This window comes from Podarcis filfolensis (assembly GCF_964270895.1).
Source record: "Podarcis filfolensis genome assembly, chromosome: 13".
Lineage (NCBI taxonomy): Eukaryota > Metazoa > Chordata > Lepidosauria > Squamata > Lacertidae > Podarcis > Podarcis filfolensis.
The window spans coordinates 26932972-26958856 of NC_139615.1; the positions used below are offsets into that span (position 1 = coordinate 26932972).

Genomic DNA, 25885 nt, shown 5'->3' on the forward strand with positions numbered 1-25885 from the left:
TGCCTCATATCAAGTCAGTCTACCCCACTATTCTGAGTTTATCTATCGGCTCCCACCCTCTCTTTCACACACCAGAATTTGTAAAACTGCAGGTTTCAGACCTTTCTATAGACCCACTCTGTCCTGATCACCCTAATCCCAAATTCATGGTGGTTTCATCTTGGGGAGGGGGGCGGTAAAAGTCCTCTGCATTATATCAACATTGGAAGGCTAGGACTCAACCTTTAAAATATTTGAGGCTCAGCTAAAGCAGCTTGACCCAATTTTACTTATTTTAACAACACGGCGGGTCAAGAAGATCTCCACCAACCAAGACTTATCCACTCCCCACTTCCAAGTTGCACCCACAAAAGGGTAGAGTTGGCTTCCATGAATCCCAAAGCATCCCACTGCCTCTATAAATCGCAACAGCCTGAAAGTCAAATGACTTCCCTTCCCTGTCCCCACCTCTGGAAGCTACCTAATAACAGAAGCATAACTTCTTCCTACTGTTGTGTATCTAGGAAGCCTCAAATCCAAAAGACCGTCTTTCCCAAAGGCTGAGCTGCTGTCAGTCTTTTTGTTTTCCATTTCCCACCAGCCCTCTGTGGACCAGTCCACTCCTACCTGTAGGGGGAGACTCCTTGGGGGCTGCTGGCGGGGGCTGCGGCTCATGCACCAGCATCGGGGAGCTGAGATTGCGTCGGAAAGAGGTTGCCTGCTGAGGAGCAGAAGTGGGAAGAATGTGAGCGGATTCCGTGAATATACAGACTGTGGGCACATTCTGCCTTCCATGAGCGGAGGGGGTTAGGCAAGGCAGATAGTGAACCATTTTGCCCTATTGGCTATTAGTAGCCTGCAAACCACATGACTTTTCCAGCATCCAGCAGCTCAGACAGAGAGAGTGCAAGGCTAGATGAAGGGCTGTACAGAACTCCGCACATGAGCTGTCGAAAATGGGGATTTCCCAGTTTCGCACTATCCGCTCCCAGAAGCCGGTCTGTGGAGTCTTCCAGTGGTAGGCTACTTGCCCAAGCAGGCTATTCACTGCTGTGAACTCCTCAGTGCGCATGAGAGCTACGAGAAGTTGAGAAATGGGAGCAGGCTCTAAGTTGACAGCAAATCTGCAGTTGCTGTGTGGATAGCTCAGTTGGCAGAAGATGGTGCAGGTTCGATCCCTGTATGGGACAGCTGCATATTCCTGCATTGAAGGGGGTTGTCCTAGGTGATCCTCAAGGTCCCTTCTAACTCTACAATTGTATTATTCAAATGCCAAAGCGATACCGAAGCTTCCTTGCCTTGCCTTCTCTTTGTGGCAATTGCTAAGCCACACAGTGTGGGGCCTTGTGCCTTGTCTTGGTTGATGGGTTAGGTCACAAAGGGAGTGCAGTGCTTCTTCTCCCTTCAGCGGGGCTGACGAGGCAGCTCAGAAGCTGTGGCTTTCTCTGTCTCTTTCCATTGGGTGCTGACTCATGCAAGCCACTTACCGTCTTGCCAGGACACTGCTGGTGGGAAACCTCTTCTGAACACCACAAATGAACGCTGGCTTTGCATGTCTTGCATCGGAGGCCTTGCTTGGAGTTCCCTGTGAGGCAAAACAAACGCACAGAGATATTTTGGTGTAGGAATGATCACTGGGCAGCCTGCGGGCAGCCTCAGCTGTCTGCACGCGTGACCTTGGGGTGTGGAACATACTCCCCCCCCCCACAGATAAAGCCACAGCTGTCTGAACATCTTGCCCTCTATCTAACCCTTTGCTCTCTTAGTGGTCTGCCGTGCCCTGTCTGTGACCTTTGTCTGCTTCATCATACATTGTGCTAGGGGAAAATGTCTTGGTGGAAACAGGTGCCAAAATAACCTTGTCCCACCCCACGATCTCGGGATTGGAAGATGTGTAAAGGTCACAGTCCAAATGTATCTGGTTTTGCATATTGTGCCAATAAAAGGAGCTTCCGCAGAGCTAGCTGGCAGCTTGCTTGTGCACAGCTCACCTGAGTTACCAACTTCTGCCTCATGTCCTTTACTTCATTTTGGATCCTTATGGAGGGTAAGGGACTTGGGCTGGATGACCCTCCAGGTCCCTTGTACAATTCTGTGGTTATCAGCGGATACGAGTCCTCGTGACTCACAACGGCTATATACTGTACCTTCAGGATCAGAGGCACCATGTCTCTGAATGCCAGTTGCTGGGGGAGAACAGTGGGAGAGGGATTTTGCGCTCATGCTCTGCTCATGGGTTTCCCAGAAGCAGCTGGGTGGTCCCTGTGGGATGCTAGACTAGATGGTCCTTTGGTCTGATCCAACAGGGATCTTCTTATGTTCACAAGGTCCTGTGCAGGTGGTGTGTGTGTGTGTGTGTGTGTGTGTGTATAATATGAACTGGGGAGAGAACATTTCCACAAGAAAGGAGACAAAGGGAGGAAGGGGCATAGCTCAGTGGTGCAGCACATGTTCTGCAGGCAGAAGATCCCAAGTTCAATCCCCGGCAGGCCTGGAAGAAACCCTGGAGAGCTGCTGTCAGCTGTTGCCAAAACAACTGGGCTTAGATGGGCCAATGGTCTGAGGCGGTATAATGCGGCTTCCTAGGATCCCAATTAGCCAAGCGCCAGGCGCATTTTGCGACTGGGGATTGTCAGAATGCGAGCCCTTTGAGAAGTCTGGCTGCCATGTACGGCGACTGAGACTCAAGAATAAAACTGCCACTGTTGGTGCTGAAGGCACAGGAGGAGAAACGCCTTCCCTCATGACTCCAAAGTAGGATCGCTGCTGCACAGCAAAGTGCCGCTTCCCCGGCCGCAGCCCAAGTCACCCTTGTAAAAAGGGACTAAATGGCAGCTAGACTTTCTATTTTTGCACCCGTAACCCAGGAGCCATGAGGCGAACAGCTTTTCTATCCTCATTCTAACACTGCCTAAGAGTAGTCTGATAGAAAGCACCACCTATTGTACAGAGAGATGCAGCTGTTTCCTACACTTCACTTCCTCCTGCAATAAGATGCTTCGATGTTAACCAGGTCAGTTTCGTTGTGAGAACTGGAGGCGTTTTTTGAAATACTTGCTCATTTACGAACAAAGATGTCGAGGAACTGGCAGGAGGCGGCAGGCACCTATGTAATATGCAGAAAGCAAACGGCATGGCCACCACTGAGCCCCTCCTGCCCCAATTCCCCCTCTAGCAGCTTCTCGCCAGCCAGCTGCAGAATCTGGGATGTCTCCTTCGCTGGCTGCAGCCCAGCTGCAAAAGCCTCCGCTCCCAAACAGATGAGTTACGCTAGCACCCGGCAGCCACTGGGGCTCATTTGCGCCAGCATCTTCCAGCGTCAAATAACTAATGCTTATTAAGGATGCAAAAGCTAGGGCCGAAAAGGTCATCTCCACATCTAGCCATAATGCAACATTTGAAGACAGCCACGGATGCCGGTGGTAAAGGGCAGAAGAGAAAGATGACAAGAGTCGAGGGTACCTCTGTGTGTGTGTGTGTGTGTGTGTAGACGCACATGTATTAGCCAGAACTGCAAAGCGCGAGTCAGGACCCGAGAGCAAGAGGCCTTCAAAATACGTACCTACGATAAGCTGGTGGCAGATTTCGCAAGGGTTGTGCTTCTTGAAGATGTACTCTTGGAAGCTGTGTGTCTTAATGGGCTTGAGGGGGGCCAGAGCCCTGGGGGTCACTCTAGGAGAGTGCTCTGCCTCCGTGAGGGCCGGCGGCGGAGACGGAGGCGGCAGGGAATCTGGGGGGCTGAGGAGCACGTCGGAGGGGAGCTTGAACTCGCTGTTGGAGCGCAGGAAGAAGTTCTCGACGCTCTTGCTCCGCAGGATGGTTTTGAGAGAGAGGGAGCGCTTGAAACGCTGCAGCTAAAGGGCAGGTGGGAGAGAGGGTGGGGAAAAGAGGAAAAAATAAGAAAAGCTACATTTTGCGGGGAGGGAAACTTTTCACACAAGTAGAAAGTTTGCCGAGCTTTCTCTGGGCCGTTACTGGACCTCTCAAGCCTTGAGAACAAACAACCGTATTGGGAAACGACTATGAGAAGTGCTCAAAATGCGTAATATATTCATTTTTTAGATTGATTTAAAAGCCATTTCTAACCTGCTTAATACTCAAAAAGCTCTCTAAGCAGTATGTACCAATACAAGACAAAAGCACCATGGAAACAGATACAAACACAAAAAAGTATTATAAAAACAAACTTTCAGTAATAACAGGGGGAGTCTCTCATCTTGCAGGTCAGGGAAAGCACATACGAAAAAGGTGTCTGAAGCCAGCAGATGTATGAGGCTTCATATATGGCAGAGGGAAGGAAATTCAAGTGGGAAGGGGCAAAATACCTAATAAAAACAAAAACAACCCAATAGCCCCCCCAACACATTTTAAAAGGGCATAGGATGTAAATCGGATCAACCTAAGGCGTGGTTAAAAAGGAACGTTTTTGCCTGGTGCCTAAAGGTGTAAAATGAAGGCAGCAGGCGAACCTCTCTGGGGAGAGCATTCCACAGATGGGGAGCCACTGCAGAGAAGGCCCTGTTCACATGTTGCTACCCTCCGGAGCTCTCGAGGAGGACACACACTAAGAAGGGCCTCAGAAGATGATCTCAGGGTCCAGGTAGGTTCATATAGAAAGAGGTGGTCCTAGCTCTGTAGTCCTTACGATATGCCTAAGAAAAATTGCCAGCAAACGCCCATCGTATTTCCCAAAACTGAGGCTCAGAGGCAACTGTTCAGTGCCGCTCGGTGGGTTTATAGCTGGGCTGACATTTGAACTGTGGATGCCTTGACTTATATTGTGACAAAGGTGCCAACATGAATAAAATGTATGTGAATGAAAATATCAAATGCTGTGGAACAGTGCTCATGTATTATTGTAGTCATTTGATCTTTTCATTCACATACATTCATTCGAAATACGATGGGTTTAATGCAGCAATTCTACATCTTCCCACCACGCTGACGAATAATTCTACGAAACAGTAGTCAATATCTGGAATCACTGTTCAGTGTTGGACATCATATTTGCTGAATACACAAAGCTTCACAGCTTGTCTTTCATCGTACAAAGTCTGGTACCTTGCTTCATTTTAAAGATTTTCCGAGACTTTGAGACTAAAGATTTCATTTTGGACTTGTTATGGTTTGAAGGAATTCTATAAAAGATTGTCTATTGCGTATGTACATGGTCATCGTGTTGCCTAGACATTGCTGACGTTCTCTTTGCAACACAGGGGTTTGTTTCATCAATTTAACCCTGTTCAAACTAGATGAGAACCAGGAGACACGTGTCCTGGATTTACAAAAAATATCCCGTTATGAACGTCTCCAAATTAGATTGTGGGGAGGAAGGGGCAGGGGGAGTCGAAGGCAAGAAAGGAGGGGGATACTTAACCCTGCAGGCCATCTCTCTCCTAAAAGCCATCCTTCTCCCTACGCCGCTTTTCTCCCTCCAAGGAAGACTTTACCATGGAAAGGCGAAGGCTGTAAACTTGCTGCAAGGAGGATTTTGTATGCTTTTCCTGCCTGCTTCGCCATGGCAATAATAAAGCAAGGAAGACACAGACAAGAGACAACAATTAAGCACACTCAGGGCAGTTTGTGGGCCTGGAGGGACAGGCCAGCTCATCGCAGCAACAGCCCGTTGCTTATTGCTGTGGGCAGGAGTTCCGACACAGATGCTGCAGTGTCTGGGCTCTGGCGCACTCCATGCGCTCTGTTTTTTCTCATCATCTATTCCCAACCAGTAATGGCAGATCAGCCAGCAAGTTGACTCAGCTAAGTCTGTTACACAACAGCTGGCTAATGGCTGTGCTGGAGTCCAGGGCTGGCAAAAAGGTAGCAGAGGGTATATTGGTTATATTGCCACCTCATGTTGAGCAAAGGGCATGCCCAATCCGGAAGCCCAGCGCTCGTTTTTCAGTGCGTAGGTATTAATAGTGCTGAACCCAGAATCAAAGCTATTAGCTTCAACCCACACTTCCGTGGTTTGGGAAGGGGCCATCGCTCAGGGTAGAGCATCTTGTTTTGCACGCAGGAGGGTCCCAGGTTCAATCCCTGGCGTCTCTAGAAAAGACTGGAGCTGCCGACCAGTGCAGATAACACTGAGGTTGATGTGCTAGTGGTCTGACTCAGTTTATTCCTATGTACCCGCTTAGCACCATTAAGCAGTTTACAGTCTTCACTGATATTATGTATGCTGTCCCTCTGTGTCAGGGTCACTACTGTTATGCTCATTTTAAACCATTTATTTTGTGCTTTTATCCAGTGTTTTCATCTTGTGAACCACTCTGAGATCTTTGGTCGAAGGGCAGTATATGAATGTAATAAATAATAAGAATTTTACAGACTGGGGGAGGAGCTCAAGATGAAAGAGTGTGCCCCTGGCCGTGCAAGAAACCCATGGCAGAGATGAGATTTGAACCCAGACCCAAGTCTGGATTTCTCCCCAGTGATCCATGCGGCTGCTGGTGCTGCTGATTTATTGCCAACCTAATGGCATATGCCTTGCATCTAAAAGGAGGGGAGGGAGGGAGGAATAAAACAGCGTGGCAATAGTTGTGCCAGGAAGGAAAAGTTAGCTGATTAGCTGCCGACAACGCAGGAAAAGAAGCATTAAGGAAGGCTGGCAATTAGATGGCAGCTTAGCAGGAGTATTTTTAGGGTCGGGAACCAGCTGAGTGAACAGAGCTGCGAAAGGGAAAGCAAGTTTCGAGAGGGAGGGAGGGAAGCTGCCCCAGCTGCAAGGTGCTTCATTACGCCCTAGATGCCAAGACGCCTGGTGGGGCAGAAGAGGCGGCGCTCCCCAGCACCTGCTGCCCTCCTCTGCGGCTCAGGGCCATGCAGAGGTCTGGCAGATGGGAGACAGCTGCACGCAGCCCAGAAAGCGGTTCGCAGCGCAAGGCTGGAGTGCAAAGGCAGGTCGGAATCTCGCAGGGAACTTTGGCTGAATGTTGTTGTCGCTGCTGCTGCTGCTTCCGCCGCCACCACCAGCAGCCAAACTAAACACTTTCCTGCCGTGGGCACAAATCCTAGGGACTTTTGCTCCGTTTTGGAATGGTGGGAAAGGAGTTGCGTCGACCGGGGAGGGAGCAGAATTACCTCCACACTTCATGTTATCCTAAGGGGCCCGAGGGTGAGAAGAAGAAAGGCACCCCCCCCCAAGCAGGTTTGCTTGCAGCCTCCTGGAATGATGTAGCCCCAGGCAAGTGCCTACACTGCTTAATGGGTTAGGCTGGCCCTGGAGACAGACCCAGGAAGTGGGGGCGGGGGGGAGAGAGAGAGAGAGAGCGCAGAGCGCTGCTGCATTTATGTAGCAGATAACTGCTTAGCTGCTCAAGGCACCTTTTCCAGCTTCTGTTCCAGAGGGAAAAGAATCCATTTGCCACATAAACTGGCCACCATCCAAGCGCACATAACATCTTCTCCAGTTTCACTCCTTTAAAAACAAGAGAAGCCCCCAAAACTGTTTATATAGCAATGGAAATGTGCAAAGCACTTAAAAAATCTGCGTGAGAAGGAACCCTGTGAAAACAGGGTGTCACTATTATCAGGGCCGTGTGTGCGTGCGTTGCACTAGAGAAATATGAAACATTGGCTTGGATTCGGTTACCTGTATAAGTTCTATATCTGTTTGATTCTTTTAAATGTATCGTTCTGCAGTGCTCACTCTGATTTGCTAGTGACAAGAAGACCTGCCCCTGATGCAGCCACTTCTCTGACTTTGGAGATTTCAACTGGTATCGCCAATACAAAGTGCATTTTCACAATCATAAGGGCTATTTAATAATAATAATAAGGTTGGATTTTGCACCCGGTACCGAATTCTGCACCTATTCTGATCTCCGACGGAATTGAAACATACACACGGATTGATTTTTATTCCTGTTTTACGAATGGGCCACTGAGGCTGCAAAATCGTTATGGCTTGCCTGTAGCTACATGCTGTGGGTAGTCTGAAAAGTCACAGCAAGCCTGCAGGGTCTCTTAACTTCTGTTTAGTCCAGAGTCTTGCAAAATACAGAGATATTCAAACAAGCAGGGCAGGGAGACGGTGCCTTGCTTCAGTATGCAACTGAACGATAACATCACTTATTACAGTCCGGGGCACGATGAACCAAGTGGCAGCTAAACCACAACTGATTCTTTGAAACAATCCAAAGCCTTTTGCAGATGTAGGACTTGAACCCAGGAGGGTTTGGCACTTGGCTTGCCTGGAGCACAGCCTATTATGTCATGGCCCATATCAAGATGCTGCTCTTGAAAAATGGTAACGATGACAGTGCCCTTAACCATGTGCAAAGTGTAACTTCCAAACCACTGAGTATCAATCCTGAATAACTGCTACAGAATAAATATGGAGACAATAGTGTTGTTGTTGTTGCTGCTGTTGCTGTTTAAAGAGAGCCAGAAGCGTTTGAGAAATCACATCCCAGGAAATCGCAGCCCCAAGCCTGAGCCAGCAGCAAAAGCGGGATGGGCATGCAACAAATCCCTTTCAAACCATATTTGTTTAAAAAACAAAGTTTGATTGGGAAGATCAAGCCCCCAAAAGGGATTGCACACAACCAACACAGGTTTAAAGCCTGCATGCAACTCTGGTTCTGGGATGTCTTTGAGAAGGAGGCACTATTTTTATTGCTGCTTTGCGTGGCTTTCAAAGCAAGCCGTGGGACTGAGCCCTGAAGCCCAGTATGCGAAAACAGGAGAGCAATGAAAGTACAGAGAAGCATAAAGCACTGGGGAAAGAGTGGCGGGGGGTCAAGGTGAGAGAGAAGGGGAGCGAGTGCCTGTTCACCATACTGGGGCTGCTTTTCTGCTGCATCAGCAGGGGACCCAGCTGGCTCTGCAGTCTGAGCTTAAAAGCTTTCAGCTCCACTTATGGCTGATGAGCCGGGCCCATTGGAGCGAGAGTGAGAGTGCTAGAGAAAAAGAGACACCGCCACCATGCTCCCAAGCCGGGCACGGCTAATGGAAGCCGCAACACCTCACATGGTCCCAGGGAGCAGCAGCTCCGGCCGGCTGAGCGACAAGGGTGTTTGCAAAAGGCGGCTGGGAGCTGGTTGCTGGGCCTGAAATGCACCTTGGCGCTTGCCCCATGTGCACGTGGGCTGCAAGGAGCCCAGTCTGCTGATGGGCCAGACTCTGAGACACGGCTGTTTTTACTTTTTAACCTTCGCCATGTGCCCAAGTGCTGTACAGAACAGAGGCGTAGCGGGGGTTGCTGGGGTGATGTCAATGGGTGCATTTTTCCGGGGGCGGGGGGAGAAACACTGTACATTTGGCTCCTCATGCCACCTTTCGAGCCAAATGTGACCCAGACCCTGCTTGACTTAGGTGAGGGGAGGGTCACTCTGGCATCAGCAAGGGCTGGGCTGGCACAGTGGGCTCCATCCATCCTCTGCGCTCCACTTTGGGCACCAACAGATCACGCTACACCACTGGCACAAAGCACAGAGAAATGGAATTGCTCCTTGCTGAAGGACTTACAAATCTATATTAGGCAGAAAAGGAGGAGGTTAAGAGAGAGGACAGGGTTGGTGTCAGGCAACTTGTGGCCCATGGTCTAATTTAAGGTTACCAGACGTCCCTGTTTCTTAGGGACAGTCCCCGGATTTACACATCAGTCCCCATACAAAATCCATTGTAGTTGAAAAGTGTCCCTGGATTCATTGAAAAAAAATCTGGTAACCTTAGTAATTGCATGTAGCCTTCCAGAAGCTATGGGATCTCTCTTGCTCTTCAGAGTTGTTGCAATGTGTGAACCCCACCCACTTTGGTTCTAGCTCCACCCACTTTTGGGGCTGCTCCGCCCATGGGCATAGCCAGGATTTGGGGGGGGGCAGAACCTCAGTTTGCTATGTATTTTTTATTGATTGGGGGAGCAGCTGCCCCTCCCTGCCCTACCTTGGCTACGCCCATGGCTCTGCCCACCCTCAGCTGATCTCCCCTAAGGTGACAGAAGAAAAATTCTCCACTCCCGATGGGCCACAGCAAAGATGCAGGCAAGGAGAGCTCTGTTGTCCAACTGTACCTTTAAGAATGCTGCTCCTTTGCGCATGCAATTAACTTATGGAACTCCCTGCTGCAAGAGATATAAGGCAGCCGGGTCTATCCATGGCTATTCGCCACAATGGAAAGGGTGGGGGAGGAACAGGACATTCCTGGATGAAATCAGAAGCTGGGAAGGCTTCTATAAATCCACGAATATGACGGGTCTGTTCTTTGTGGGAAGCCATGTTCATTGAAAGTACAACCACAGGGTGGGGAAAAGCGAAGAGGCTTCAGCATAAAGGACTGGAAACTTGAATAAGCCATGAAAAGGTTACCTCTTGAATCTCTTTCCAAGGCTGCCCTGGAATGCGCAGATAGCGATGGAGGGAGCAGCAGCACCAGGCATGTCCACAGCCTATCTTTCTCCCCACTGGGAAGACCTACACCACAGATTTAATGCACATGACTTCCCCCAGAGGACCCTGGGAACTAATCTGTGAAGGATGCTGGGAAGACTAACTCTGTGACAGGGAAACTGCAGTTTGCAGAATTCTCTCTCAGTGTGTGGGGTGGGGTGGGGAGTAACGTACTTTAAATGTGCTTTTGGGGGGTGTTTTAAATGTATGTTGCGGATCTGTCCATCTGAAACAGAGTGCCAGCCCCCACACATATAAGACTATAAGGCTAATGTTTCTGGCATCGGTGCCTTTCATTTATAAAACAAAGCACCAGCTGGAGACATGCTCCGACTTTGTGGAAAATCTGTGGAAAAGCTGAAAAGCTGAAAAGAGGCCCAGCTTCAAAGCCTGGATTCAATCCCATGTGTTCTGTTCCAAAGAAAAGAGCTCTGCAAAGGATACACTGCTCTGCTCCCACTCTTCAGAAACATCACACGCCCTCTCCCCGCGCAGGGAAGGCAGATCAAGGTCGCCTCTGTACAACCCATTTTTTCCAGCATACATCCCGATTTGCTTGCAGGGAAGTTCTCCGACGTCTGCTCTTTGTTGAGCACTCGTTTTGATTCCCACCTGCTCCAACCAGGAGGCTATACAATGCATTCAGCAAATGATATTCCCACAAATTTTATGTGTGTTTCCCCATCACTTTCCTTACTGCACAAGGCCCAACTGTGTAAACCTGAATTTGCCAGGATGCAAATTGACATCGCACCTCCAAAATGGCAGCATCCTGTGTTATTGTAGAGCTATAGTGACACTCCTTTGCTGTCAAGGACTTGAAAATTTGAGAACTTGCTCTGAGTCAATTGACCTGGGTAGTTCCTTAGGCTCTTAGTTTCAGTTCTTGCAGAGGGTGCCAAGAGCCTTTTCTGAATAAAACTCTTTCTTAAAAAACCTATTCCCCATTCTTGGTGCCTGTTATTGGACACAAACATTACAGTCTGGAAGCAGCTGCTAAGTCCGTCAGCTGTTTAGACAGGAGAAACTGTAGCCTCTTGGGCAGAAGCAAGAGAAAGGTTTGACTGTGTACACACCATACATTCCCCACCCCAATAACCCTGGAAACTGTAGTTTGCCTCTCACAGAGCTCCAATTCTCAGAATCCTTGACAAACTACACTTCATGTGATTCTCTGGGGTGTCCTTGCGTGCTTTAAAAGCACACAGCTTGAAGGTTTTCCTCCAGATGTATGGATGCCAGAGAAAAGCTACAAGTAAGTGAAAAAGCACAAGGTGGAATTTGAGTAACGGAAGAAGACTGGAAGCACCATGAGGACTAGAAACTTGTTTTTTATTTTTGTTTCCCCAAAAGAAAGCACTTTATCCTAGGATCTGGCAGAAGAGTCTGCATGCTACACAGAACTGCAGCCTATTGGTGGAGAGTAATATGGGCAAACTGGCCTCTCCCACACCATCCCTAGGACTGGCACAAATTTACTCCTGCCTTTCACCCAGCGCCCGTATTATGCATGTCTAAGCCCAGGACAAGAAAACAGCTTCCCTGCTCCTGCTTCAGCTTCCTAAACAGGAGGCGCTGCCATTTCTCCCTTATTCACCCTCTGCAACCATCCTAGGATCCTGCCAAGACACAGCTAAAAAACCTAATATTTCTTGACGTATGGCTCCAGCCCCTACGAGCTATTTTTAACCCAGCTGCTGTGAAAACAGCTTGGCATATAAAAGTCTCATGGGAGATTCAGCTCCCACCCTTTCAAAACATATAAAAAAAGCCTCCTCCCCCATATTTATGAAACCATATACAATGTTTAACTTCCTGCTGTGCTCACCTCCCCACCGTCACCCGGTTATGTCTCCCACACAGAGCTCAAACATAGACTCACATCTTTGGGGATGTTTTCAACTACTCTTCCCCCACCCTTTCTCCTCTGACATCCACAGTTGCCAAAGCTTCCTGGTGCTTTGCTACCAATATGCAATGTTCAGGATGCGCAAATAATCACACAGGATTCCATGCCCATTCAGGGTTGATCTTTTCTCTGCTTCCCTGCCAGCCTTCTGCCTCAATCTTCTGCCTCTTTCCCCTGCCAGTTCAACAAGGACATGGCTAAAAACATTCCCCACACCATTTCTTCACACATCTCATCCTTACAGATGGCTTGTTGTCCGCACCGGGGTATCACGTGGAACCAAAGTTGGTCCTGTTTTGATTAATTTAGCATCATCCACTGCAAAGAACTGCAATCTCGCACATTTCTCCCTCTGAATTTGAATGTCCCTGATCTGGGGATAATCCGGTAAGTTGTGTGTGTGTGTGTGTGTGTGTGTGTGTGTGTGTGTTTGTGTGTGTGCGGGAGGACGACGACGACAACTCCAAACCGCTGCACACTTTGGGAAGTAGACACTTTGTATCAGTATTTCCCCCCCTCCCCTTATCCTTTGATTTATGCTGGCCATCTTTCAATATCTCAAGGGCTGTTACATTGAAGATGGAGCAACCTTGCTTTCTCTTGCTCTGGAGGCTAGGACACGATCCAATGGCTTCGAGTTACAAGAAAGATTCCAGCTAAATATCAGGAGAACTTTCTGACACTAAGAGCTGTTTGACAGCAAACAGTCTCCCTCAAGGGATGGAGGTAGGGCCCTGAGTGCATCTTGCCTGAGAGTCCCTCCAGTCTCCCCCGCTATCTGTATCCTTTCCTAATTGTAGACCCTTCTCTAGGCGAAGGACGGAATTCTTTCTATCCACTGTATGCAAAGCTGTAGCTTCAAACTCCTCCCCACTGTCTGAAAAAGCCCTTTGGACAGAGATGGCAAGACTGACGTATATGGTCTCTGAGTTCCCAAACCAGTTCCTCAAAGAAAATATGGCCAAGGGATGCTGGGGAAGAGGAAGACACACCTTACTCACTCGCATCAAACTTTTAAGGACCACCAGGTGGGACCCCACAAATGGTTTGCAGGAAAGCAGCCTCGGCGGACTGCAATTTTTAGCAAGGCGGTGGTGGTGGAAGCCAAACGGTGAGCTCTTTCTGTTCAAAAACTGCCAGCCCAAAACGGCAGGGGCAAGGCCGTCGTGGGGGAGGGTGGGGGAGGATCTTGAGGAGGAAAACAGCCAACAAAGAGTTTCCTTAGGCACTCTGCTCAAAATTGCTGCCTAGTGAGCTTGCTTTTCATTAAAACAAACCACCACCTAGGGTTTTGTTATGTTTATTTGCATGCAACATCTAATTCGCCCCTCACTTTCCCCACCCTGGGTTCATATTCAGTCCTATTTGCCTTCTCCCTTTTTGTTGCTTGCTTAAGATTGCTGAGAATAGCTTTCCTTTACTAAAATGGCAAGTTTCTTGACCTCATGATGGGAGGTACATGACTGAAAACATTTTCGGAAGGCGCTGCATAAAGGTTCCAGTGTTTCGGGACAGTGGCTATCTATTCTTCCCTCCTGGGTCTCTACCTTGTGTGCCATGCCTATTACTGACCCATAGCCTCCCCTGCTATCATCTTCTATGGGCCCCCAAACCTTTATAGATTACTGCATTTGCAGCATAACAAGTCCGGCAGGAGAGTGTCCAGCTCTCTTCATGGGTGTGGTGCTGATGCTGGGGTATCTTACTTCCCTCAGAGTCGCATTTCAACATATTCCTGCCACGGAAACGCACTTATTTCCCGGTAACTATTTTGTCAGATGGAACAATGCACAAACATGTCAGGTGCCTCAATGTGCAGGGCCCCTCATGCTCAGCCCATTTGGTGAGGCTAAGCCAGGGCTCAGCAAACTTTTTCAGCAGGGGGCCAGTCCACTGTCCCTCAGACCTTGTGGAGGGCTGGACTATATTGAGGGGGGGGGGAATGAATGAATTCCTATGCCCCACAAATAACCCAGAGATGCATTTTAAATAAAAGGACATATTCTACTCATGTAAAAACACGCTGATTCTCAGACAGTCCGTGGGCCGGATTTAGAAGACGATTGGGCTGGATCCGGCCCCCAGGCCTTAGTTTGCCTACCCATGGGCTAAGCTTTTAAAAATTATAATTCCTATAGTTTCTACACTAGAAACCTGCAACTAACGGGCCCAGCTTTCTAATGGATTCCGTTTGACAACCAACTCACTCTACAAAAGCAAGCTTAGCATCTAAACAAATAAACAATTAAACAAAAAATCACGGAGGGAGCAGGTGTAATTTTAGATGGCAGATAACCACTCAGTGCCCCTGTGCCACAGCTCCTGCGTTCATGGCACTGGCCAAATGGTTACTGTTTCTCACTTCACGTGCAGATCCTCCCTGTAGCTGCAAATGCCCAGGTTAAATTCCTTCCCATTCTCTTGAAGGGCACTGACTCCTACAAGGAGGAATCCCTTTGCTTGCAAATGGTAGCAAACAAATTGCATAGAAAGTGGCTACTTTTGCACTGTGCCGGCCACAACAAAAAACGTGGCTGGATTTTGTTGACTCCTAAAGTAATTGACCGTGATCCAGAACCAGCTGGTGATTTCTGATTTCACGTGTCTAAAAGGCCTGCTGTGATCAATTGGGTGGTTCACTTTGCGGAAGAAATTGCTTACAGCTGCTCAGAGTTGGACATGACTGTCAGTGTCAGTCCCGGCAGCAACTAAGACTGGGGCTGCTGCTGTCTGACAGGTGGCGTTCAACGTCAGGCGCAGTTTGGGGACTGAATCAGGCTTGGTCGCCAGGATGGAGGACCCGTATCAAGAGTGGGATGGGGGAAGGTGGCTCCGATTTTGCTTTGCAATCTCATCATGGCTTTTGTTATCACAGACCATAATGTCCTCTTGGACCAGCTTGTAGGATAGGCATTTATTTACATTGGTTCCACTCCTACCTAAAGAGTCATGTCTAGAGAGCAGCACTGAGATACACTGATACCTAGGGCTACAGCTGTTTCATGTTACAGACTCTGCTTACCCAGAAATAGTACCTCGGGTTAAGAACTTTGCTTCAGGATGAGAAAAGAAATTGCGCGGTGGCAGCGGGAGGCCCCATTAGCTAAAGTGATGTCTCAGGTTAAGAACAGTTTCAGGTTAAGAACGGACCTCCAGAACGAATTAGGTTCTTAACCTGAGGTACCACTGTACAGTGGTACCTCCGGTTACGAACACTTCGGGTTACGAACTCTGCTAACCCAGAAATAGCTGCTCCTGGTTGCAAACTTTGCCTCAGGATGCAAATGGAAATCATGCGCCAGAGGAGCGCACGCAGCAGGAGACCCCATTAGCAAAAGCGTGCCTCAAGATAAGAACGGTTTCAGCTTAAGAACGGACCTCTGGAACGAATTAAGTTCGTAACCAGAGGTACCACTGTACTGTGTTTCATCCTCATGGTCTTTGTCCTGTGGTGTACCACAAGGTACAGTCTTGTCTTCATTGCTGTTTCAGGCCCCCGGCTGCAGTCATTAGGAGTTAGGAGGCAAAGTGGAAGGGATCATTGGTTTGATCTTGTTTTTATTTTTAATCACGGATTTTGCGTTTTTTTAATATTGTGCTTTTATGTTGTAAACCACCCTGAGATCTACGGATGAATGGCAGTATAAACAATTACTTACTTACTTACTTACTTACTTAATTAATAATATCATTTGGCAATCTAGGAGTACTGTACTCAACAGGCTCCCCCTCTCTCTATAATTGCAGGATGACAGTAAAGGATGTAGACCCTGCATGGACAAGTATAATGAAATTTGAAAATCATTTATACCAAATACATTAGGTTAAAAATTGTAATGACAGTCATACCTTGGAAGTCAAACAGAATCCATTCCAGAAGTCCGTTCGACTTCCAAAACCTTCAGAAACCAAAGTGAGGCTTTGGATTATCTGCAGGAAGCTCCTGCAGCCAATCAGGAGCCACATCAGACGTTTGGGTTCCAAAGAAGGTTTGCAAACCAGAACACTCACTTCTGGGTTTGCGGTGTTTGGGAGCCAAAACGTCTGAGTACCGAGGCATTTGGGTTCCAAGGTACGACTGTAAATGCATTTTTGTACTATACACTTTTTCTCTTTCACTTTTTTTTTAAAAAACACATAGCCATATTTTATGTGCTGTATTTAAATTTTAAAAAACAAAAATAAAAAGGATTGCAGTATAGAAGCACAGCTGAATCTGGCCCTGTTCCTAGATGCCCAAGCGGTAGCCAGGAGTGCTTTTCCCCATTTCTGTCTTATATCCAAGTTGCACTGTATTTCTTTTCTTTGAGAACCTGACCCGGTCATTTATATCCTGGCCACCTCCAGGCTAGATTACTGCATTATGTTGTTTGTAGGGCTGCCCTTAAAGACAGCATGGAAACTTCCATTGGTTCGATGTGCATCTCCCAGGGTACTGAACGGAACTAGTCAACAAGATTCAGATCATATGACACTGATCTTATACGCCAGCTGGGCTGGCTGCCAGTTTGCTCCCGGATTCAAGGTGCTGGTTTTGACCTTTAAAGCCCTCCATGCAGGCTTCGACAAAACCACTGCCAGGATGATTATGGCGAGAGGCTCTCCCTGCTCTGAAGAGACAGGGAGGAAGCTGAGCCAGTAGCTCTGCAAGGCAAGGCATGCTCAGTTCCTCTTATCTGTGCTGAATCGATGGGAGCTAACGGGAAAAGGGAGAGGGAATAGAAGGTGGAGCCAGATTCTCCTTTTTGGGTCTGAAATGCTCATAGCAACTAAGGAAAGTCAGAGCAGAAAGCGCTCTTTCTAACTGTGAGAGATGAAACACGTCAATAAAGCCCAAAGAAATACAAATACGAGGAAAAGGAATAAGCAGAAGCTGGGTGCGCCTCTCCTTTTCTTTGGTGGAAACTGCGCTTTCCCTTTGGCCCACCATTTTTAATTTCCAACCACCCTTCCAACGCATGGAAGAAATGCAATGCAACGCTGACGAGGAGGGAGTGAAAGTGGGCACAACCTAGACGAGCAAAGGTGGGGCATTCACAGTACCCATGCCTGCCCCACCACCCACTCCCTGGTGCACTAACCTATTGAGTGATCAGCACATGACCTTCAACCTCTCCAGCATTCAAACAGAGGTTTGAACACAGCTCTCCCAGACTTCTCTCCAAGCCAAATGCTCTATTTACACTTGCTCTTAAGGAATCTAAATAACAAGAGCCTTCGTTTTTTCATTTTCTGTTTCTCCCTACCCCATGTTTTTTGTTAAATTTGCAAACACACACACACGGATCTAAATTTCCCAATGCTGGTTTTAATACTTTTTCAGACCCTGCTATCAGACCTAAAATCAGGGATGGGGAACTTGTAGTCTAACAACATTTGGAGGGCCACAACTTCCATCAGCCTTGAGGACCATCAGTCACATTGGCTAGGGCTGAAGAGAGCTGGAGTCCTGCAACGTCTAAAGGTTCCCCATCCTTGGCTTAAATTAAGCCAGTGCTCACTAGAGCTTATCAACAGAATCTGTCTTGAATGCAGAAGGTCTCAAGTGCAACGCTTGGCATCTTCAGGTTGAAGAAAGGAGAGCTAAAAAAACACACCTCAGGGTACCAGATCGACCAATGTGTTCGACTCTGCAAATGGGAGTTTCATATGTTCATGATAGGGGAGAGTACCTCTGAGCATGAACAGAGTTTATATCTGCCGTCACTAAGCAGCCAAACCAGTCTGGGAATTATTCTGGCTGCAAGCTTTTAGAGTCTAGGAAGTGATTCTGCTACAATCCCTAGCTCCGGCACCTCTCCTTTCAGAGAAATCGAAGGCCAATTCCTTGTGAAGTTTAAAGCCTTTTATTTATAAATTTACTTCCAACCTTGAAGAGGGACAGGGGAAACACAGATCAGCCGAAACATCTCTCACTGTGTCTGTTCTGTTCGATTCTTTGCATTGCTTAAGGGGCTGCGGTGAAGGCCGCAGAAAGATATTCCTTACGCATCGTAAAGATGCCGGACGATCCGTGATATACACATCCTTCATGTAGGTCCGTTTTCTTTCCAAAGACACTTTGACATCAAATCAGATGAAGGAGGAACAGAAGGGTTTGCCTGTTCTTCTGTCACTTAAAACACACACATACACACAAAATGCCACACCTTAAAATACAGCAGCCTAGAAATTGCCTTTAAAAATACAACACAAAACCAACCATGTTTGCTCAAAAACACACTATAAGATCAGGCAAGCCGAGAGCTCCAGAGATGGGACAAGCCAGAGAAATCTCTTCTAGTTCTCCACATGTGCTCAGAAGCTTTGAGGTGGTTAATCGTGGCTTTCTTTCCACTCCCATTTGCCTTCTGGCCCATCATTTTTTTCCCTCTTTCCTATTTTCTCCCCGCCACAGCTCCCTTAGAAGGCACTGCAACCTGAATCCACAGCAGGCTGCCTGCTCAAGGCTGGGCTTGGTGAGCAAAAGGTCTTAAAAAGGAAGAGAAAAAAATGATTGAGACAAGGAGGGGAAGCTGGAAGGGCATCTGTAGTTTGTTATTGTTCCTGATTATTATTATTAAGCTAGCGCAGCAAATTGAAAAGGCACTGGCAAGGCTGCTTTCAAGGATCCCAAATTAACAGGAATAGTCCCATATATAAATATATGTTCCTAGGAAGAGAAGAGACATGGTCCATAAATTTCATCCCTGTTTTGTTTTGCCTTTGGTGGAGACACAGGGGATGCTTCCAGTTTCAGCCCCCTTTCCTTGGCATCTACAGGCAAACTAAGGCCTGCTGCCAGATCCAGCCCAATCGCCTTTTAAATCCAGCCCACGGACGGTCCGGGAATCAGCGTGTTTTACATGAGTAGAATGTGTCCTTTTATTTAAAATGCATCTCTGGGTTATTTGTGGGGCATAGGAATTCATTCATTCTGCCCCCCCCCCAAAAAAAATAGTCTGGCCACCCACAAGGTCTGAGGGACAGTGGACCAGCCCCCTGCTGAAAAAGTTTGCTGACCCCTGGGCTAGACATTAGATATCTGAAAGGGAGCAGAGCAGATGCATGTTCAGTATTTACACACACATGTAAACATACTCACACAGGTGTAAGGAGCCAGCCAGCTGCTTCCATTTCACCTCCCTCCTTTCACTCCCAAGACCAGATAAGAAATGAGCACAGGGATCATGGGAGTTGTAGGCCAAAAACATCTGGAGGGCTGAGTTTGAGGAAGTCTGGTCAATAGGGTAATGTTTATGGTCACCTCCTGCTCCAGGAGCCAGCACAGAAGAGTGTTGTTGTCTACACGGACAGGCAAAGAAGAGCCTTCTGGAATGCACAGTCTTTGATGGGAGGAAGATCTGAGGCAGCGACTGGTCGCGTAAGAACCAGGGTGTCAGAAGTGCACGAGGAGGGTGCCCCCGTCTTCATGGTGGAGGGTGGGAGCAGCTCTTCCATGAGTTCTGAGTAAGAGAGCTGTGGGAATCCAGATTGAGGGCTCTATACAGGGACCAGAATATGATTGGGCCCACAGTGAGGTGCGGACTGAACCATAGAAACTGAATTGTGAAACCCTCTTGCACAGTCCCCAACTGGCATGTTGTGTTTGTGGACAGGCCTATGCACCGCAAAGGAGCCTGTGCAGAAGACCATCTTGGTGGTACTATACCCTCCTGTCTCCCATGTTAATTAACAGGGACAGGAAAGGTTATTTGCGTTCTTCCACCACAGGTGCCAAAAAGATAAGGAGTCAAGCTTGGCCTGAGGAGAGGAGGAGAATTATTCTCTTGCCATCACCACTGAGCAACTGCAGCATCCCCCCCCCCCAACCACATGTGGGGCTGGGTGTGCTTGTGCGTGCCTATGTGAATCCACAGTGTGAGGGGAAGGGGTCAGGATTACAAGCTGGGACACATTTTGCCTCAGGCATGAAACAGCCTCCTCAACACACATCTACGGTAATTGAATGATGCACTAGGGCTGAAGTAGAGCTCTGTTCTCTTTTAGACCCCAATACTGGTAAAGAACTTTGGCCTGGTGGATCAGGCCAAAGACCCATCAAATCCAGCATTCTGTTCTCACAGGGGCCAACCAAATGCCCAAGGGAAGACCACAAGCAGGACCTCAGCACATGAGCAACCTCCCTGCTTGCAAGACCCAGAAGCTGGTATTTAGAGGTGTGGCAGAAACGATTTGCAGAATCCTATTTCAGGTGCACAGAGCATGGGTTTTTGTTTCCCCTCTGCAACACTCCACCTTTCTCCAAACACACTTATCGCTGCCTTTTAAACTTGAGTATTAAAAAAAGGCTTTAAAAGAAACGTGTGAATTGGCTCCAGGTAAAAGCCTCATGATTCCCCCCCGCCCAGCCTGTACTTTCTGTCCCTGATTAGTATCAAAACTGCTCTCCATCTCTTTGACTAGGTAGAAAAAGACCTTTGGAAAGGCTCCCGGTGGCAGCTGATTGGCCACTCCAGGCTAGCTCACGCCCCCACCGAAGCACGACTCTTCTGCTGAACAACATTTATTTCTACGTTCATTGCATTCATTTCCCACCTTTGCTCCACGGAAAAGAGGAGGGTCAGCCAGTCTGACCACACCTAGCCCCCTAAGTTCCCCTGGAGGCACACGGGGCCAGCCCTGCTGATGGGCAGAGTGAGACGGCTGCCTCAGAGGTGCAGATGCTGGAAGGCGGGGAGCAGAAGAGAGGTGCTGGAGGACAGAGCTACTGTGTGTCTGTGTGTGCTATGGGGCTTGCACACGGTGCCCCCCTAAGCTAGTGTGGTGCAGGACGCCTGTCCTGTCACTATTACCGAGGTAAGATTCTACTGCCTTCTGTACGTGTCGTGTCTCACTTGAAAACAAGTCTCTCTCCCTCCCCATTCTCTGGACGATTTATACAGTCCATGAACTCAAGTGTAAAGCTCTCCCTGGGCTGTTCCACTGCTGGTTGCTGCTGGATGGGATGGATCTTTGAGTAGCACACCACCCAAGACACCCACCCACCAGTGGCGTAGCGTGGGGGGTGCAGGGGGGGCCGGCCGCACCGGGCGCAACATCTGGGGGTTACGGTTAGGGGGCGCAAATCCACGAGTTAGGGGTGCAAATTACTTGCCTTGCCCCGGGTTCTGACAACCCACGCTACGCCACTGCCACCCACCCAAATATCTTTGTCCAGAGAAAACCAGCCTGTTGGGGAGAAGGCTAGGACAATCCTTTCTCCCCCATAGACACTCTGTGTGTCTGTTCTGGGAGTCCCCCACCACACACACACATAGGGGAGCCATCAAAATACACAATACCCCACTTCATCACCAACCCGCAGTGGTACAGTCCAGAGAACAAGGCTCAGCACTTGGAGGAGGTATAAAGAGATCAAGAGACAGTATGGCAGCCAGTGTAGTGTAGTGTAGTGGTTAGAGAGAGCTAGACTAGGACCTGAGAGGCCACAGTTCGATCCCCACTCAGCCATGGAGACTTTGAACCAGTTGCTCACTCTCTCAGTCTAACCAACCTCCTACGGTTGTTGTGAGGACAAAATGGGAGGGGGTGTGTGGTGAAGTATGCATGCCACCTTTAACTCCTTGGGGGGGGGGGGGAAAGGCAGGATACAAAGGTAAATAAATAAATAAATAGCGCCATTTCCCCACCCCAAAAATGGCCCACCAGTGATCTACCTCGCAGATTCTGCGCATGGAGCAGCAGCAGCGAGACGAGATCAAGGTTTACAAATTAATTACAAGTTTAATGAGAAATGATTAATAACAAAGAGGAACAACAGCCACTTGGTACACAGACTTGCGAGCCATCTGGGAGTACCTCACCCACGCAAGGAACCTGCGGAACACTGCGTTTCGACCTCCTCCCCCATCTCTCCCCACACTTAACTTCCGAGAAAGTGAACTGCAGGGCAAAGCAGCACCATGTCCTGTTGTGCTTGCATAAGACAAATGCACGCTCTCTCTCTCTCTCTCTCTCTCTCTCTCTCTCTCTCACACACACACACACACACACACACAGACTGTGCTGGGACTTGTCAGGGGTGGATAAAAAAAACCCCTCTGCAGCAGCACCACAGCTTGTCCTCCCTCGATTTCAAATCTACTTGGGATATTAGATGAATTAGCAGCCAACGTCACAGCACTGACATCAGCAGAGATGCTGTCATCAGAGCAGGCGGGAGATCTAGCCTGTGTATTCACACAACACAGATTTTCCCTCCTCCTCGGCCCATGAAGACGTTAATATCAAATTGGAGCGGGGGTGGAATGCACATGATTAGAGTTAAAATAAGAAGCCTGCCCCCCCCCCCCAATTTCTTATGCCTTAGCCTAGATTGTGTCATGCAACACATGAGGTTCTGGTCTGCATTTGCAAGTACAGTGGTACTTAATTTGTTCTGGAGGTTCGTTCTTAACCTGAAACCGTTCTTAACCTGAGGTACCACTTTAGCTAATGGGGCCTCCCGCTGTCCCCGCGCAATTTCTGTTCTCATCCTGAGGTAAAGTTCTTAAGCTGAGGTACTATTTCTGGGTTAGCGGAGTCTGTCACCTGAAGTGTCTGTAACCCGAGGTACCACTGTATCCATCAGTGCCTGCCCCTACCATAACCAGCCAAGATCCTGCTGTCTGGGGTGAAATAGGTCACCAGCTAAGAACTCTTGATTCTGTCCCCATTCTGATTCTTAGGGTGCATGTACAGCTTCAGCATTCTCCAGGGGTGTATGGAAGTCCCTAAATCTATGATCAGTAAGTGCAAGAATGGAGAAAGCAGCAGTCCTCTGAACATGCACAGAGTGCTTTTTTGTGTTCAACCACAATGGAGAGGAAGGAGGGAGGTGGGCTCTAGGAAATGACTGACAAGATGTAGGTGAGCCAGTGCCAGACACTTGCCCTTTCGATGAGTGGCTCCTTGAGTGCCTGTTATCTTTTCAGAGCCAAAGGCTTCCAGCTTAAAAAAACATAGAAACCACAACACTTTCCGTGGAGGAAAGTCATTATAGCTAACTGAGCCTCCATAAACAGGAGCAGCATACCTTGGAATTCTAGATGCTGGGAGAGATGCACCAAGAGAAGGCCCTTTAGTGCCCTATCCTGGAGCTACTTAGAAGCATCCAGTGGGCTGGATTCTGGACCAGGATCCTGTGCAGAATTCTGGACTAGATGCACTTTGCTCTGGTTCAGCCAGGCAATTAAAATACTGTATATAAATCTACATTTAGCAAAGCAATTCCCCCCTTTCTTTCTCCCCCCCTCCCCTCCAAAATTGGATCCCAAGACACTCTCCCCCCTCTAGGCTTTCAGCTGCGAAAGAACACAACCATTATAACAGCAAAGCCTGCAATTAAAGCATGTGCTAATAAGTCACACTACTGCAGTGGAACACACACACAGACCCACCAGGCTAAATTGCTGGTTTCCAAATCCCACCCCTCTCCCGCCATCATTAAGATGTTATTATGATTCCCACGCTAGTAACCTTTTGGAACGCGCTCCCCCTCCAATACACACACTGACACACGTGTGTGTGTGTCTGTGTGTGTATGAAACATCCCTCCCTCTCCACCCCCCCCTTGAAAACATACAAGCCTAAGTTAGGTATTGGCCAATATCCTAGATTTTCACAGAGGTATAGATAGATATACACTGCATTTTTTTTTTAGCCATTTACCTTTTCAATGACTGAGGTCGATGGAGAAGAGCGGGGCATGAAGTCTATTTACAACACTGATTATATGGGGGGGCGCAGAACCCAGCTAATATGACAGGTTCGGGTTGTATGGCATTTAGAAGTGCTATGTACTGTATCTATAGATATGAAATCGCACGGCTTCCTATCCTGCCGTTTGATCTAGGAATTGATTCGGCATATAAGACACAGACAAGAGGTAACTTAAGATTCCCCCCCCCCTGAATAGAATCGTTCCTTACTGGGAAGCCAAGAACACACGTATTTATACATACACACACACACACACACACACACACGCCGCTCGACATCCAGAGAGGGAAATCGGTCACAAGACTGGGAGGAATCCGGTGGTTTGACTCCCCACCTCCGGGCCCCCACTGATCCCACAGCACCGTAACCCTACAGTGCCCTATGCAAAGAGCGAGTGCACCGCATAGGAGGAATATGAGAGAGAGAGAGATGTCCACGGGGGGAAACCAACTCAGCCCCACACTGCGGTTGTGGAGCAAACGTAAAGGCGCGCTTTGGTGGGTGAGGAGGGGGCGGCCACGGACTCCTCGTTTACTGCAGGGAAAGGGAGGCACGAGCGGTTATGGGAGATGGAGAGGAGACGCAAAGACACACACATACACACGCTCGAGTCTAGGGGAGAAATTGTTTGCAAACCAAAGCGATGGGCAGGTGGGTGGTGTGGAGATGCTCACATCTTCCAAGAGGGAAGAGAGAGACACGCACAACACAGCAGACAACACAAAACCAAACAGCGTCCCCAACCCGCTCGATCCCGGGCGGGAGGCAGCTCTAACCGAGGAGGATCAGGTTTGCGCTTTTTAAAGAGAAGAGCAGAGAGGCGGCAAGAGAGAAAGTCTGCGCCACGGAGGGGAAGCCTTGGGTACCTTCGTCTCGTGGAGGCTGGGAGCGGTGCCCGGAGTCTGCTGCGGATCGCTGTTGTGCTGCTGCGGGTCATTTTCCTTCTCCGTGATCTCGGTCATGGTACAGAGGCGGCTGCTCCGGCCGTTGGGCGACCCGACCTGGGTCCGGAGGAGGAATGGACGAGGAGGAGCAGATGCAACTTCGCGTTGTCTCCTCCTGCTCTCCACGAAGCGACCTTTTTCTTTCCTGTGCCTGGCTGGGAAGTCTTAATTCTTGGTTCTCTGAATAAAATTTTGTTTTTAACCCCGGTTAGAATTATTTGGGGTTCTCTCCACCCACCCCGCTTCCTTGTATAAGGACGAAAGAAATGACCCAGCTATTAAAGAGGAAAGAAAGAAAAAAAAACACCTCCCACTAAACTCTTCTGAATGGGGAGCGGAGGGTCTGTTTTGCCATTGGAGACCTCCCCTTTTATGCAGATTAAAACAAGCGAATTCGCATCTTCTTCTGCCACCCACCTCCCGGGCTCTGCAACAGAAACTGGGCGAAGGCTACCAAATGCTGGTCTCGCTCCTGCTGCCGCTTCCTCCAAGTTTGATTTCAGGAGCGCCTTGGCTCCTCCCCCTTTCTTGTATTATTGTGATCGCGCAACGCCCGCCCACCCACCCCTCCTTTTTACGAGTGGTTCATTAACCTCGCCTTTTTCTTTTGATATGCTAATACAGCACGTAGGAGGGCGCTTTCCCATTGGCCCCTCCGGCGGGAGGGCGGGCGAGAGAGGCTGGGCGCCTCCACCAATGGGTGGGTCCTCGCTGAAAAGTTACGCGCGTATTTGCGAGAGAAGGGATGAAGCTGCTTTGGGTGTTTGCAGGTCAACACCAATCAGATTTCCTCAATTTCACGCACTATGTTTCAGCGCTGGTGCCTGGAAGCTAAACAAAGGATGGGAGCGCCTTCTTTCTCAGCTGTCCAGACCTGGACTTTGCCAAGTGGAATATCAGAAGAGTCCTGCTGGATCACGCCACGAGTCCAAGTAATCCTGTTCCCCTTGGTAGCCAAC

General features: G+C 48.7%; 1 protein-coding gene across 2 annotated transcripts in view; it reads right to left on the bottom strand.

Moving 5' to 3' along the window:
* Positions 1-25433, bottom strand: part of STAC2 (SH3 and cysteine rich domain 2) — a 38724-nt gene extending 13291 nt beyond the window's left edge. Inside the window, exons 1-4 of one of the 2 annotated variants that reach the window (XM_083582020.1) lie at positions 24849-25433; positions 3542-3833; positions 1467-1564; positions 607-697 (exon numbers count right to left, since the gene is read on the bottom strand). In XM_083582020.1, coding sequence (XP_083438146.1) covers positions 607-697; positions 1467-1564; positions 3542-3833; positions 24849-24944 — 577 coding nt within the window. In that variant the 5' untranslated portion in view covers positions 24945-25433. Of the gene's footprint in view, positions 1-606; positions 701-1466; positions 1565-3541; positions 3834-24848 lie in introns of both variants that reach the window. The other variant, XM_083582019.1, reaches the window with a different exon arrangement.
* Between the last annotated feature and the right edge of the window lie 452 nt (positions 25434-25885).